Here is a 15,998-nt window from a genome sequence, read left to right as displayed (position 1 = left end):
CCCTTGAGCTGATCTCCAGTTTGAAACAAGCCTTGGGAAGGAAAATCATCCCCAGGTGCCAGTCACAAGGACTGCAAGGAGAGCTCGGATCCAGCGCAGCCTTGCCCAGCTAACCCCGCGAAGAAGCTGCTTATCCCTCCCGAGCTCCACAAGCATGCAGAAGCCTCTGGAACACGATGTGCTTAAGCTCCCCAAAGACGACTGCTGCAAGGCAGTTAGGAGCTGATTGGTGTGCAGCGATGCTGCTGCTTTCCAAACACGCTGCCTAATTGCCAATACCACTTAACAACACCACAGAGGGGGGGAAACACCCCAAATCCTTCCCTCTGCTGCTGCTCCCAAGTCAAGCAGTAGCTCGCTGCTGGCAAGCCAAAAGAAAGCTGAGCTCTTGTTGTTGTTGTAAGCTCCAGCAACATTCTGGAGATAAACCCAAGCAGCATTCTTCTGTAGCAAGCAAACAGAACAGGAGCCAAAATGCTCTGCTAAAAGCTCCCAGGTTTTCCACAGTCATGGATGGAAAACAGAACCAACTAGCTGCATGCAGAGATACAACTCACACCACAGAGGAGGTTTGACTCATTCCTGCTTATAGAGATGCAAAGGTGAGTGGCAGGAGGCTGGAGCCAGCTCTGCTGGGGGATGCCCAGTGCCAGCACAAGGGGCACTGGTGGAAGCTGAGGCAGAGGAAGTTCCATGGAAGCATGAGGAGGAATTTTTTCCTTGTGAGGGTGACAGAGCCTGGCACAGGCTGCCCAGGGGGGCTGTGGAGTCTCCCTCTCTGCAGATATTCAAACCCACCTGGATGTGTTCCTGTGTGATCTGCTGTAGGTGATGCTGCTGTGGCAGGGGGGTTGGCCTGGAGGAGCTTTGGAGGTCCCTTCCAGCCCCTGACACTCTGTGACTCTGTGATTGTGACTGAAGAGCAAGGGGGGTTGTAAATTCGTGTTTTCTGGACACAGATGCTTTGCTTCTTGCATGTACATCAGAAACAACACGGACAGAGCACTCTGCTCCATTCCAGCCTACTGAGGGGACCTCCATGGATCAAATCTGCCTGCTCTGCCAGAAGAGGCCCACAGAAACTAGCACTGGTCACATCCAGACAAGGCTGGAAAGGCTGCAGAGAAGGAGACTCCACAGCCTCTCTGGGCAGCCTGTGCCAGGGCCCTGGGACCCTCACAGCCAAAAAGTTCTCCCTCATGTTGTGCTGCAGCTTCCTATGCTGCAGTTTCCACCCAGCACCCCTGTCCTACGGCAGGGCACAACTGACCCCCAGCCCTCAGACGTCTATAAACATTGATTAGATCCCCTCTAAGCCTTCCCTTCACCAGACCAAACAGCCCCAGGTCCCTCAGCCTCTCCTCACAGGGAGAAGCAGCAGAGAAGGTGACTGCCATGCAGGGTTTGCTTCCTCCTCCTCCTCCTCCTCACTCAAGGGCAGGAGTTTTGCAGCACTTTGAGTAAGCTGGCATTAAACTCCAGCACTCAGTAAGCATGGCAGGAAACTTGCCAGGCACAGAGTGGAGCTAGAGGTGCAGGTGTCCTGCAGGAGATACAAAAGCACAGACACAGAAAGCCTTTGTCAAGGTGAGGAACAGATCCCAACTCCCTCTCTCCTGCGGCAGCTTCAACCTCACCAGCCAGCGGCGATGGACTGCAATGTCTGGACCCTAAAGCCTTCCTCTTGCACAACCACCTCCACATGCATGCCACTTCCTCAGGACTAGACACATTAATCTTCTTTAATCCAGCACCCATCCAATTCCCACTTTCCAAACAGAACCTGCATGCCTCCCCCAGCTGAAGGCCAGGCCAGCTCAAGAATGACGCAGCATCACCTTCCAGACATTCCTCCTCCTTCAGCAGCAACCGAGGCAGAAAAGCAACACATGGTCAGGACAACCCCAGCATTCCTTCAGTACTTGCAGAGAAGCACCTCAAAGCTGCAGGACTAGTTAGGAAGTGAACTTCAAAGGGGAGAAAAACGAAGGCAGAGGAGGAAAACCACAGGGAAAGTCCCCATTGGCATGGCTGAAACAAACTGCTTCTGTGGAACCCAGACCCAGATCAAAACCACCACCAAAAGGCTCCTCCAGACCCCACTCCAATCAAACACTGACTTCCTAGTTTGCAGACAGCACTGAAATAATGGAAAACCATAGAATCATGGAATGGGTTAGGCTGGAAGGGAGCTCAGAACTCAGCAGGGACACCTCCCACTAGAACAGGTCACTCAAGGCCTCATCCAGCCTGGTCCTGAACACCTCCAGGGAGGTTGTGGAGCACAGAAGCACCCAACGTGATCTTTGATCACGTTGGGTGCTTCTGTGCTCCACAACCTCCCTGAGCAACCTCTGCCAGTGTCTCACCAACCTCAACCTGTGCCAGTGTCTCACCACCCTCACTCCTTCCTAACAGCCACTTTCAATCTCCCCTCTGCCACTTCAAACCCATTCCTCCTCCTCCTCCTCTCATCACCACACCTTGTCAATAGTCCCTCCCCAGCCCTCCTGCAGCCCCCTTCAGATCCTGCAAGGCCACTCCAAGGGCTCCTGGAAGCCTTCTCTTCTCCAGGCTGCACAGCCCCAACTCTCTCAGCCTGTGCTCACAGCAGAGCTGCTGCAGCCCTCTCAGCATCTTGGTGGCCTCCTCTGGCCTGGCTCCAACACTTCCATGTCCTGCTTGTGCTGGGGGCTGCAGAACTGCACCCAGGACTGCAGGTGGGGTGTGAGGAGAGCAGAGCCAAGGGGCAGAATCCCCTCCCTTGCCCTGCTGCCCACACTGCTCCTGCTGCAGCCCAGCACAGGGTTGTGTCTGGGCTGCACTCACCCTGCAGGCTCCTGTTGAGCTTTTCACCAGCCCAGACCCCCAGGTCCTGTTCCTCAGGGCTGGGCATGCCATTGATTCTACCACGTCTGGATCCTTGTGCCTGCTCTGCTTCTCTGCAGCTCTCACCCCTCTCAGAGGAACACTGCAGAGAGTCACTTTCCCTCCTGCAAACAGATCACCAAGTCACAGAAATGTTCAGGTTGGAAAAGCCCCTCAGGATCACCAAGTCCAACCACTGCCCCTGCTCTACTGGGTGCACCCTAGCCCCAAGCATCACATCCAAACACCTTTTAAACACACCCAGGCTTGGTGACTGCACCACCTCCCTGGGCAGCCTGTAACCTATAAACGGCTGGGGCACAGCAATCACATTCATGTGTACCAAGCCAAATGTCCTCCAAGGAAGATGAGGGCCAGCAGCAGCCAGCACTGAGGTAGCTTCTGGGAAAGCCACAGCAGCTGAGCCAGCAGAAAGCAACTCTCCTCATTGTGTTTAGAGCCTGGGCCCCCGGGCACAATTCTGCAGGTCAAAACCAAGCTGGCCCAGGAGGATGGAAGCAGGACAGCCTGGGGAAGCAGTGAAGCCCTGCAACAGACCCCTCAGCAGCAAGTGTGACAGCACAAATACCTCTGCCAGACTCCAACAGCTCTGTCTGTACATCAGGAATGCTTCCTAGTGGCTTTGTTTTGTAGACTGACTTTGGATGAAACACCTCTCTTCGTTAGCATCCTCCTGGTTGGCAGCACCACTTCAAACCTGAGCTCTGCCTCAGCAATCTATCAAAGCTCTGGGGTTCTGCAAGAGCCTCTTTCAGCTTTCACTCATTTCTGGAGTATCACTTGAGCAACCAATAAAATGGGATCTATTTCAGGGAAACACATCAATCTCTCTCACACCAGCAGCAGGCACACTCCAGGCTTCCTTTACAACCCAAGGAAGGACACAGACACTCCTGCAGCTCACCAGCCTTGTCTCTTTGGAAGAGTGGCTAACCCCTGCCCCACAGACCCAACCAGATCACTGCAGGAGTCCAGCTCAACATCCACATGGAGCTCAATCATCCACCTCAGAATCACAGAACCACAGAATCAGGCAGGGTTGGAAGGCACCACAGGGATCAGACAGTTCCAAACCCCTGCCATGCCCAGGGACACCCTACCCTAGAGCAGGCTGCACACAGCCTCAGCCAGCCTGGCCTCAAACACCTCCAGCCATGGGGCCTCAACCACCTCCCTGGGCAACCCAGTCCAGCCTCTCACCACTCTCCTGCTCAACAACTTCCTTCTCACCTCCAGCCTCACTCTCCCCACCTCCAGCTTTGCTCCATTCCCCCCACTCCTGCCACTCCCTCACAGCCTCGAAAGTCTCTCCCCAGCTTTTTTGGAGCCCCCTTCAGATCCTGGCAGGCCACAAGAAGGTCACCTGGGAGCCTCCTCTGCTCCAGCCTGCACAGCCCCAACTCTTTCAGTCTGTGCTCACAGCAGAGCTGCTGCAGCCTCTCAGCATCCTCCTGGCCCTGCTCTGGACACTCTCCAGCATCTCCACAGCCCTCTTGTCCCAGGGACTCCAGAACTGGATGCAGTACTCCAGGTGGGGTCTCAGCAGAGCAGAGCAGAGGCAGAGAATCACCTCCCTGGCCCTGCTGGCCACACTTCTGCTGCTGCAGCCCAGGCTCTGCTCGGCTCTCTGGGCTGCAAGTGCACACTGCTGGCTCCTGTGGAGCTTCTCCTCCAGCAGCTCCCACAATTCCCTCTCCTCAGGGCTGCTCTCCAGACACTCCCTACCCAGCCTGGAGTTGTGCTTGGCATTGCCTCGACCCAGCTGCAGGACCTTGCACTTGGTCTTGTTGAACCTCCTGAGCTTGGCTTGTGCCCACCTCTGCAGCCTGCCCAGGTCCCTCTGGATGGATCCCTGCCCTTCAGCTTGGTGTGGGCAGCAAACCTGCTGAGGCTGCACTCAGTGCCACTGTCCATGGCACCCACAAAGATCTCCTTGTGCCACATCCTCTCTGCCCTGCTCCCCCTCACCACAGCAGGAAGAGATACTTGAGAGCAGCTTCAGGCTTCACTGAGGTAAACAAGAAAGGCAAAGAACCATGTGTGAAATAAACACTCCTACTCTGCTCAGAGTGTTCCCAGCTGAATTCAGCATCCACGAGGAGCTAAGGGAAACAGCAACCAGGCTTCCCTGGAACTGGGAGACCATGTTGCTGCTGCTCCCAAACACTGCTTGGACTGATTTGTCAGAGTGTTCCCAAGCAGAACAAAATGTCACCAGTAAGTAACTCACTGACCCAGGATTCCCACCTTGATATTGCTCACTGCCACTGAGAAACTCCCACCAGCCACTGATACAACAGAGGCAGAGAGATGGCAAGGGCCTGGCTTTGTCCAATCCACAGCCTATCAGATGGTCACAGCAGGACCAAGGAGCAGAATTCTGCAGGCACAAGGTATGTAATGCTACAAGCAAGGCAGCAGAAGGGAAGCCAGCAAATGCCCTGAGACACAGGACCATGCAAGACAAGCTGGCAGGGCAGCAGGTCTGGTGCCTGCTTAGGACAAACCCAAAACCCCTGCAGTGAAACCTCCTGAATTCCAGAGGCTCTCCAGAAAAGCCTGAGTCTGCAGAACCACAGCTTGTTCAGCAGGGAATGAAGGAGAGGCTGCAGAGGCACACAGTGCTGCTCTGGGCACCATCTGTGCTCTCCACGTTGCTGTCAGCCGTAAACACCCCAAAAGATGCTCTCCTTCCACAGCAGCACAGCTCCAGCAGCTCCACCATTCTACAGCCAAGGACCACTCTGGGTTCTCATTATCCTCCCCTGCACTGTTTGTCACCTCAGTAGGCCAGGCTGAGCTATCCTCCAAGCACCCACACAGGTCCTGACTCGAGTATCTTCATCTGGGATAGGTCGTGGGAGCCTACAGCACTGCTCCATCCTGCACAGCATCAGCACGAAGGGCACAAAGAACTTCCCCTGCAGCCTGTACCCTGAGATGACACTGGGATGTGGGAGGAAAGCATCTCAGTTAACACTGCCTCAGGCAGGAAAACCCTGAGGGCTGGCAGCGTTTGGATGCTCTTTCTTGTTCTCCCTTGATGTTGCCATTTCAGTGACTCCCATCAGACCCTGCCACCTCCTGCAGCTTCCATCACCTAGCGGCACTGGAGCAACAAAGCCAACGGCAACCACTGGAGACAGAAATCACCGAGGAATGACAAAGCAGTCTCCTGCCACCATCAAAACAACAGTGACCAAGGACTTTCTCACCGTGCAGCCCCAGGGCTGCTCTTTGACAACTCACCAAACCCCAGAGGAATTCCTCCCCCACATCATGCAGCCCTTGGACAGCTGCACACCTACCTGGCGCACGAAGCTGTTGGAGGTAGTGTCAGAAGATGTACTCCCATCTGAGCCTTTAAACCGGTTCTTCCTCCGGGCTCCTTTACCATAAGCCTGTAAAGCAAGATCAGAGGCAGAGCATCACTTTGGCTCACCCAGACAGCTCCCACCACAGCCCCACCAGCGGCTCCCTGGCCAGCAGGGGTTCAGCAGGCTGCCTCCACACCAGTTAGGCAGCACACAGCCAGTAAGTCACTGCTGCCACAAGGTGTGCAAGGGCTCAGCAGCAGCAGCAGGAGGCCTCCACACCAGTTAGGCAGCACACAGCCAGTAAGTCACTGCTGCCACAAGGTGTGCAAGGGCTCAGCAGCAGCAGCAGGCTGCCTCCACACCAGTTAGGCAGCACACAGCCAGTAAGTCACTGGTGCCACAAGGTGTGCAAGGGCTCAGCAGCAGCAGCAGGAGGCCTCCACACCAGTTAGGCAGCACACAGCCAGTAAGTCACTGGTGCCACAAGGTGTGCAAGGGCTCAGCAGCAGCAGGCTGCCTTCACACCAGTTAGGCAGCACACAGCCAGTAAGACACTGCTGCCACAAGGTGTGCAAGGGCTCAGCAGCAGCAGCAGGCTGCCTTCACACCAGTTAGGCAGCACACAGGCAGTAAGTCACTGCTGCCACAAGGTGTGCAAGGGCTCAGCAGCAGCAGCAGGCTGCCTCCACACCAGTTAGGCAGCACACAACCAGTAAGTCACTGCTGGCACAAGGTGTGCAAGGGCTCAGCAGCAGCAGCAGGCTGCCTCCACACCAGTTAGGCAGCACACAGCCAGTAAGTCACTGGTGCCACAAGGTGTGCAAGGGCTCAGCAGCAGCAGCAGGCTGCCTCCACACCAGTTAGGCAGCACACAGCCAGTAAGACACTGCTGGCACAAGGTGTGCAAGGGCTCAGCAGCAGCAGCAGGCTGCCTCCACACCAGTTAGGCAGCACACAGCCAGTAAGACACTGCTGGCACAAGGTGTGCAAGGGCTCAGCAGCAGCAGCAGGAGGCCTCCACACCAGTTAGGCAGCACACAGCCAGTAAGTCACTGCTGGCACAAGGTGTGCAAGGGCTCACCAACACAGCTGGCATTCACCAACTAAGCCATAGATGTCTGGGAGTTATTTCCCATATTCAGGTTTGGAGAAGCATTCATGGACTTGGGAATCACAGAAAAGACTCAGATGACTGAGTCCAGCTGTAACCCAACCACCAAGGCCACTTGTACCATGAAGCACCACAGCTACAGATTCTTAACACCTCCAGGCTGGGGACTCCACCACCTCCCTGGGCAGCCTGTCCCAACCCCTCACCACTCTTTTTTCTCATCTCCAGCCTAAGCCTCCCCTGGCACAACTCCAGCACAGTTCCTCTGCTCCTGTCTCTGCTTACCTGGGAGAAGAGACCAACCCCAGCCTCACTCCAGCCTCCTTGCAGGCAGCTGCAGAGAGCAATGAGGTCTCCCCTCAGCCTTCTCCTCTCCACACTGACCACCCCCAGCTCCCTCAGCTGCTCCTCACATGATGCCCTCCAGACCCCTCAGCAGCCTCAGTGCTCTTCTCTGGACACCCTCCAGCCCCTCAGTGTCTTTCTTCTCCTGTGGCCCCCAGACCTGAGCCCAGCACTCAAGCTGTGGCCTCACCAGGGCCCAGTCCAGGGGCACCACCACTGCCCTGGTATAGCTCTGGTATTATTCACCAAGTCACAGTGATTAAAGATGCATTTGTAGCTATTTGATGGGAACAAGCTAGGAAGGGAGATACTGAAGCAGTCTGCAGCCAGGTCAGCTGAGAGAACATGAACCAGCAGAAGTGACCAATGTGTGGTTGATGCAGATCCAAGCTTAAAACCCAGGAAGAGTTGAGCAAAAGCAATCAAATCACTTAAAAAGGCCCAGATATGTAAGTGGAAAAGGGATATTACACACCTGAAAAGCAAGGCACTGTTTTTATCTGTTAGGATACCAAAGAGCTTCCAGGAGAAAGCAACCTCTGGCTGAAGCAAAAATGATTACAGCCTTGATCAGAAACAGCACTTTGGGAGGAGCTGAGGCCAAGTTCTGTTTGATCTGTGTGGTGAGGATGAACCATCAGTAAAGATCTCACATCACAGGAGTGATGAGGATGAGAGGGAATGGACTGATGCTGGAGGAGAGCAGATTTAGACTGGAGATCAGGAAGAAATTCCTTACAGTGAAGGTGGTGAGACACTGGCACAGGGTGAGGGTGGTGAGACACTGGCACAGGTTGAGGTTAGTGAGACACTGGCACAGGTTGCCCAGGGAGGTTGTGGAGCACAGAAGCACCCAACGTGATCAAAGATCACGTTGGGTGCTTCTGTGCTCCACAACCTCCCTGGAAGTGTTCAAGGCCAGGCTGGATGAGACCTTGAGCAACCTGGGCTGGTGGGAGGTGTCCCTGCCCATGGCAGGAGGGGTTGGAACTGGCTGAGCTTTGAGCTGCTTTCCAACCCAAACCACCCAAGCAATCTGTTGCTATTTGCAAGCCTTTGTGTCCGTGGTGACTGCAAACCATTCCATGACAGCAGCTCAGACTCTTCCCAGGGCATCCCCCCAGGTACAGCAAAACCTCACAGACTGCTTCTGCCATTCCCATCCAGTCACACTGCTTGAAGTCATCTAAACCTGCACTAAAATTGTGCCTTGCCTACTTCAAACGTTATTGCCCTTGAATTGTTTTCCTCTCTCATCACGCTGCTGTAAAGGTCATTTGACTAATCCATCTCTCTGGATCATGCCTCCTGTCCTCCAATGCCTCCCACAGCTCCCTGCAACAAACAGGGGCTTTGTCTTCACTGTCAAGGTCTGCTTTGGCTTGTTCCCAATCTTAGCTCTCACCTTGAATTCAGAGCTCAACTTTTGCCCTCCACAATAACCCAGGAGGAGGAAAAAAAAACCAACCCCAGAACAACAAACCCCACAGCAACACAACCCCAAACTCCAGCCTCCATTCTACACATGCTGAAACCCCCAGGGAGCCATTCCAGCCCCTCCCCCATGCTACCTCACAATCCCTCTCCCAAGAACAGAAGTTCCTTTATACACATCTCATTGTTCTCTTAAAGTAGACACAACCAAAACCAATCCCTCTTGACAATAAGGTCTTGGTACCTCCACACATAGAATCACAGAATCAAGTGGGTTGGCAGAGAGCTCTAAGCTCAGCCAGCCCAACCTAGCACCCAGCCCTGCCCAACCAACCAGACCATAGCACTAAGTGCCCCAGCCAGGCTTGGCAAGAACACCTCCAGGCACAGAGACTCCACCACCTCCCTGGGCAGCCCATTCCAGTGCCAATCACTCTCTCTGGCAGGAACTTCCTCCTCACATCCAGCCTAGACCTGCCCTGGCACAGCTTGAGACTGTGTCCCCTTGTTCTGTTGCTGGCTGCCTGGCAGCAGCAGAGCCCAACCCCACCTGGCTACAGCCTCCCTGCAGGTAGTTTCTCCACTACTATCTCCTAGGATTCCCAGCCCCTCTGTCTGCATGCTGCTGTTGACTCTGGCCACAAGCTGCTCCTGAGCCTGGGTTTAGGCAGGCTGAGAACATCAGGATCAGCTTACTGGCTCTGTGTGTGTCAGAACACAGCCCTCCTGACAGCCTGGCCCTGATGCAGCACCCCTGGGATGAACCCTGCCCGAGTGCACAAACCCTGTCCTGTCCCTGGGCTTTGGCACTGAGTTTTGGGCACAAGTCACAGCTTCACAGATTGCATTGGGCTGGAAGGGACTCTCCAAGGGCATCTTGCCCAACCCCCCTGCAGGCAGCAGGGACACCTCCAGCCAGAGCAGGCTGCACAGGGACACAGCAAGGCTGAGCTTGGATGTCTCCAGGGATGGGACCTCAACCACAGCCCTGGGCAGCCTGTGCCAGGGTCTCACCACCCTCACTGTGCAGATCTCTCTCCTGATGTCCAACCTAACCCTGCCCTGCTCCACTTCCAATCCACTGCCTCTCATCCTGTCCCCACAGGCTCTTCAGTCCCTCCCCAGCCTGCCTAGAGGTCCCCTGCAGATAGTGAAATGCAGCTCTAAGGTCTGCCTGCAGCCTTCTCCAGGCTGAACAGCCTCAACTCTCCCAGCCTGTGAGGTCAGGTGAGGTTCTCCAGCCCTATGATTATCCTGGTGGCCTCTTCTGGACCCTCTCTATCAGGTCCATGTCCAGCTATGCAGCCCCATGTCCAGAGCTGGACCCAGCAGTGCAGGTGAGGTCTCAGCAGAGCAGAGGGGCAGGATCTCCTCTCTCCAGCTCTGCCCACACTGCTTTGGATGCAGCCCAGGCTGCCCTTGGCCTTCTGTGCTGCCAGTGCCTATTGCTGACTCCTGCCCAGCTTCTCCCCCACCAGCACCCCCAAGTCCTCTCTGCAACCTCATCCTCCCCCAGCCTGGACTGACAGAGGACTGCCCTGGCTATCAAGGCTCATGGCAGAGGATGTGGGCACCAGCACAGGCTTGGAAGTGCCTTTAAAAATCTCCTCATGGCAGCTTTTGGAGATGAAGATTTCAAACTCTGAGCTGCAGGTTTCAGCCATAACACTTATGGCAATGGCTCCAGGAGCTCCAGACCTGTCAGCCTGACACCACCTCTCAGCAAAATCCATTTGCTATCTGGAATGTCACTGAACTAACAAGCACTTAGCAGCAAAGCAAAGATCCTCCCCCAGATCTAGACTTGCACAAGGGTATTTTGGCAAACCCACAGGAGTTTTACAGCTCTGCCAAGCCATGCAGCAACTTTCTGAAAGGCACAAGGACCTCTACTGCACACCTTGCCTGGGGCAGAACCAGCCACAGACAGACCTTTGTGATCACAGAGCCACAGAGTGCCAGGGGCTGGAAGGGACCTGGCCTCTGCCAGAGCAGCATCACCCAGGGCAGGGCACACAGGAGCACAGCCAGGTGGGCTTGGAAAGGCTCCAGAGAAGGAGACTCCACAGCCTCTCTGGGCAGCCTGCTCCAGGCTCCAGCACCCTCACAGGGACAGAGGTTCCCCTCCTGTTCCCCTGGCATCTCCTCTGCTGCAGCTTGCCCCCAGTGCCCCTTGTGCTGCCCTTGGCCACCCCTGGGCAGAGCCTGGATGCATCCTCCCCACACTGCCCTGCACAGCTTTAGCACAGCTCTGAGGGCAGCCCTCAGGCTCCTCTGCTGCCAGCTGCCAGCCCCAGCCCCCTCAGCTTGGCCTCACAGGAGATGTTCACTGCCTGCAGCAGCCTGGGGGCTCTGGGCTGGGCTCTCTCAAGCACTTCCCTGAGGCCCTTCTGGAACTGAGGGGCCCAGAACTGGACACAATATTCCAGACAGGCAGAGCAGAGGGGCAGGAGAAGCTCTCAGGTTTGTATCTGTGCCCAGTCTCTACAGTCAGGTGAAGCACAGAATCACCAATATGCAAAGGCAGCAGAGGGATCTGTGTCTGGAGCAATGAGGATGAAACAAAGAAGAGCAGGACAACACTGCCACACAAGCACACATCCAACACTGCTGCTTCTGCCTGCACAGCAACATCTAACAGCATTTATCTGAGCCAACAGCACATGGCTCAATCCGAACCTTACTTCAGTATCTCAGATCCTGGGGCACGTTGGTGTTCCAGCCTCAGCTAAGTGCAAGCTGCTCAGGAGCACAAGTTCAATACTGAGTCTAAAGCCCCCAGGCTGGCACAGTGCTAGATGATGGCTGCACAGCCTGGGCAAAGTCAGATTTACAGCTGCCTCTGGGCAGAGCAGAGTCACAGAATGGGTTAGGTTGGAAGGGAGCTCACAGCTCAGCCAGCTCCAACCCCCTGCCATAGGCAGGGACACCTCCCACTAGCACAGGTGGCTCAAGGTCTCATCCAGCCTGGCCTTCAGCACCTCCAGGGAGGTTGTGGAGCACAGAAGCACCCAATGTGATCTCTGATCAACTGGATACAGTAGTGCAGATGTGGCCTCAGCAGGGCAGAGCAGAGGGGCAGGAGAACCTCTCTGGACCTACTAAGCACAGCCCTTCTCATCCACCCCAGAATGGCACTGGCCCTCCTGGCCACCAGAGCCCATTTCTGGCTCATGGGCACCCTCCCATCCTGTAGGACCCCCCAGGGCCTTTTCCCCTTTGCTGCCTTCCAACAGGTTAGTCCCAAACCTACACTGATCCCTAATAGTAGTAGAAGAAAAGAGGAGAAGAGCAACTGCAGGAGGAAGCTCTCCATAATGAGAGTGATAAAACACTGGCACAGGCTGCCCAGGGCTGTGGTTGAGGCCCCATCCCTGGAGACATTCATGATCAGGAGACATTGAAGCTCAGCCCTGCTGTGTCCCTGTGCAGCCTGCTCTGGCTGGAGGTGTCCCTGCTGCCTGCAGGGGGGTTGGACAAGACGCTCTTGGAGGGTCCTTTCCCACCTGGTGCAACCTGTGAATTCTGGAGCCTCATCCTGTCCTACCTGTTGTGTTTTGCTTCTTTGCTGGTATTTTCTCCACCAGAGCCCACTGCAGTAACAAGACCTTTGGCTTCTAAATAACTCAGTCTAACAGTTACGGTTAGGGCCAGGAGGATGCTCAGAGGCTGCAGCAGCTCTGCTGTGAGCACAGACTGAAAGAGTTGGGGCTGTGCAGACTGCAGCAGAGGAGGCTCCCAGGGGACCTTCTTGTGGCCTGCCAGCATCTGAAGGGGGCTCCAAAAAAGCTGGGGAGGGACTTTTGAGGGTGTCAGGGAGTGACAGAACTGGGGGGAATGGAGCAAAGCTGGAGGTGGGGAGAGTCAGAGTGGAGGTGAGGAGGAAGTTGTTGAGCAGGAGAGTGGTGAGAGGCTGGAATGGGTTGCCCAGGGAGGTGGTTGAGGCCCCATGGCTGGAGGTGTTTGAGGCCAGGCTGGCTGAGGCTGTGTGCAGCCTGCTCTAGGGTAGGGTGTCCCTGGGCATGGCAGGGGGGGTGGGAATGGCTGATCCCTGTGGTCCCTTCCAACCCTGCCTGATTCTATTACTTAGGAGAAGAGACCTCACTCCAACCCAAACCCTCCCTGGCACAACTTCAGCTCAGTTCCTCTCATCCCATCACGACTCTGTGATTCTATTTCCAGTTCTGCAAAACAACAGCACAAGAAAACAAGAGGTTTGTTTTCCCCTCACTGCTCTCAGTATCTTGCTGTGCTTTTCCTATTCAAATGAGCTGCCTTATCAGTGCTCTGTGCACCACTTGGCTAGCTGAAAATACAGGGCTGAATCGGGACACCTGGGCATGGGCCTCTAACAGCAGCTGGACAGGGGCAGTCTGTCCTGACCTAGAGGGCAGCTGTACCTAGCAGAACTAGCACAGGGCACCAGAAGTGCCTGCACCCCAGCAGTAACACCCCTGGAAGCCAGCTCCCGTGGCTGCCTGTACCACACCCCTGGAAGCCAGCTCCCGTGGCTGCCTGTGCCACACCATCATTTGCCCCAGCCCATTTTAATACTGCTGACTTAGGGGCTGCAAAGCAGCCTCTTGGCTGGTAAGTGTGCAGGCAGGCACAGCCTACTTGGCTGGCAGCAGAACATCTCACACAAAGGAAGTCATGCACACAACTAAGGGTTTGCAAGGAAGAAAGGTGAGGGGTGCCAAGGGCTTTCAGGGTTGGCTAACCTGCCAGAGACAAGCAGCACAAAACATGCACTTGTGCTCTACAGCTGCTTGCCATATACCCCAGACAGTGAGATCCTCCAGTGCTGTGTCCAGTTCTGGGCTCCTCAGTTCCAGAGAGATGCTGAGGTGCTGGAAGGTGTGGAGAGAAGGGCAGCAAGGCTGGGGAGGGGCCTGGAGCAGAGCCCTGTGAGGAGAGGCTGAGGGAGCTGGGGGTGTGCAGCCTGCAGCAGAGGAGGCTCAGGGCAGAGCTCATTGCTGCCTGCAGCTGCCTGCAGGGAGGCTGTAGCCAGGTGGGGTTGGGCTCTGCTGCCAGGCAAGCAGCAAGAGAAGAAGGGGACACAGCCTCAAGCTGTGCCAGGGCAGGTTCAGGCTGGATGTTGTTAGGAAGTTGTTGGCAGAGAGAGTGATTGGCATTGGAATGGGCTGCCCAGGGAGGTGGTGGAGTGGCTGTGCCTGGAGGAGTTGAAGCCAAGCCTGGCTGGGGCACTTAGTGCCATGGTCTGGTTGGTTGGGCAGGGCTGGGTGCTAGGTTGGGCTGGCTGAGCTTGGAGCTCTCTTCCAACCTGCTTGATTCTGTGACTGTGTGATTCAGCCAGGCACTGCCCAGCCCATGTGGGTGAGGCACCACAGCCTGATGAAGCACTTGAGCCCTGCAGAGCAGTGTGCTGGGAAGCAGAGTTTGGTGTGCAGTTACTCATTACTGCAAACAGATGAGATCAATGTGTCGCAGTGAAACCCTCTCATCTCAGGCAGGCTCTGCCTCCAGGCACAAGAAGCATGCAGGCAGAAGATGTAACCCACAAGACAAGCAGCAGGCATGGGCTAGCTCCCTGCAGGCAGAACACCATCATCAGGGGAGGAAGTAAGCGAAATCTGACACTGTCAACCACCTCCAACCGGGGAACTGATCTGCACCAAGAGGCTTAAAAAGCTCCTCAGCATTAACCACTCTCAGCGGTTCACACAGAATCACAGAACGAAGCAGGTTGAAAGAGAGCTCCAAGCTCAGCCAGCCCAACCTAGCACCCAGCCCTGCCCAACCAACCAGACCATGGCACTAAGTGCCCCAGCCAGGCTTGGCTGCAACACCTCCAGCAAAAGTGACTCCACCACCTCCCTGGGCAGCCCATTCCAGTGCCAATCACTCTCTCTGACAACAACTTCCTAACAACATCCAGCCTAGACCTGCCCTGGCACAGCTTCAGGCTGTGTCCCCTTCTTCTGTTGCTGGCTGCCTGGCAGCAGAGCCCAACCCCACCTGGCTACAGCCTCCCTGCAGGCAGCTGCAGACAGCAATGAGCTCTGCCCTGAGCCTCCTCTGCTGCAGGCTGCACACCCCCAGCTCCCTCACAGGGCAGAAACAAGCAGCAGAAACAAGCAGCAGAAGCAGGCCTGAGTCTGCTCTTTGCTCACACAGCACCAGCCCTTCAGACTGCTACCACGGTCAGTGCCAAACAGAAGCCCTTTAAAACTGCCCTGCTGGTCTCATCCAAAGCATAAAGGGAAGGATTTAGGCAGCAGAGCCACTAAAGGAAGTCAGCTCTGGAAACAGAAGTAATGATGGGAGGAAGGAGCTGGAGAGAACAGAAGCAGAAAACACAAATTGAGAGGTGAAAAGAGGCTTCACCTCCCCGATGAACTAATCACCAATTACGAGGATCAAAAGCACACCTTGAGCTGCAGAGAAAGGAGGATTAGAGAAGTGCTAGACAAATCAGCAACGACAGAGTGCCCTCAGCATTCCCCTTCCCTGCTAAGCCTTCACAAGACGTTTTCATATGCCCTGCCCCAGGCAAAGAACAGCGAGAGAGGAGAGCGCAGGATCTGCGCACCCAGCTCCTTCCACCTCTGAGAAAGCCAAGTCACTGCCACCTGAAACAGCTCCTTGCAACAAGGCAACAGAATGTCCCTGCAGGCCTGACCTGGGAGCCTCTCTGGTGGGTGGCCAAGCTTGTCACCACTCCCCACAGAGATGCTGCAGCCAGAGGCTGCTGGAGCCTGCAGCGCTGCCTGCAGAACCGCAACCCCCACGGCCACACTCAGCACACCACAGGATCAGAGTGCTCCAGTTGGAAGGGACCTCCACAGCTCACCCAGCCCAAGCCCTGCACTCAACAGGGACATCCTCCACTAGAGCAGCTTGCCCACAGCCCTGCCCAGCCTCACCTGCAATAGCTCCAC

General features: G+C 55.6%; 1 protein-coding gene across 2 annotated transcripts in view; it reads right to left on the bottom strand.

Annotated features, from left to right (window-relative positions):
- Positions 1–15,998, bottom strand: part of CACNB2 (calcium voltage-gated channel auxiliary subunit beta 2) — a 345,847-nt gene that overhangs the window by 315,326 nt on the left and 14,523 nt on the right. For both annotated transcript variants that reach the window (XM_064162343.1, XM_064162344.1), the window contains exon 2: positions 6,198–6,290. In XM_064162343.1, the coding sequence (XP_064018413.1) occupies positions 6,198–6,290 (93 nt within the window). The remainder of the gene's footprint in view (positions 1–6,197; positions 6,291–15,998) is intronic.

Source organism: Pogoniulus pusillus, chromosome 23 (genome assembly GCF_015220805.1).
Source record: "Pogoniulus pusillus isolate bPogPus1 chromosome 23, bPogPus1.pri, whole genome shotgun sequence".
Classification (NCBI taxonomy): domain Eukaryota; kingdom Metazoa; phylum Chordata; class Aves; order Piciformes; family Lybiidae; genus Pogoniulus; species Pogoniulus pusillus.
Note: the sequence above shows the minus strand (reverse complement) of the source record. Positions and strands in the feature narration are given on the sequence as shown.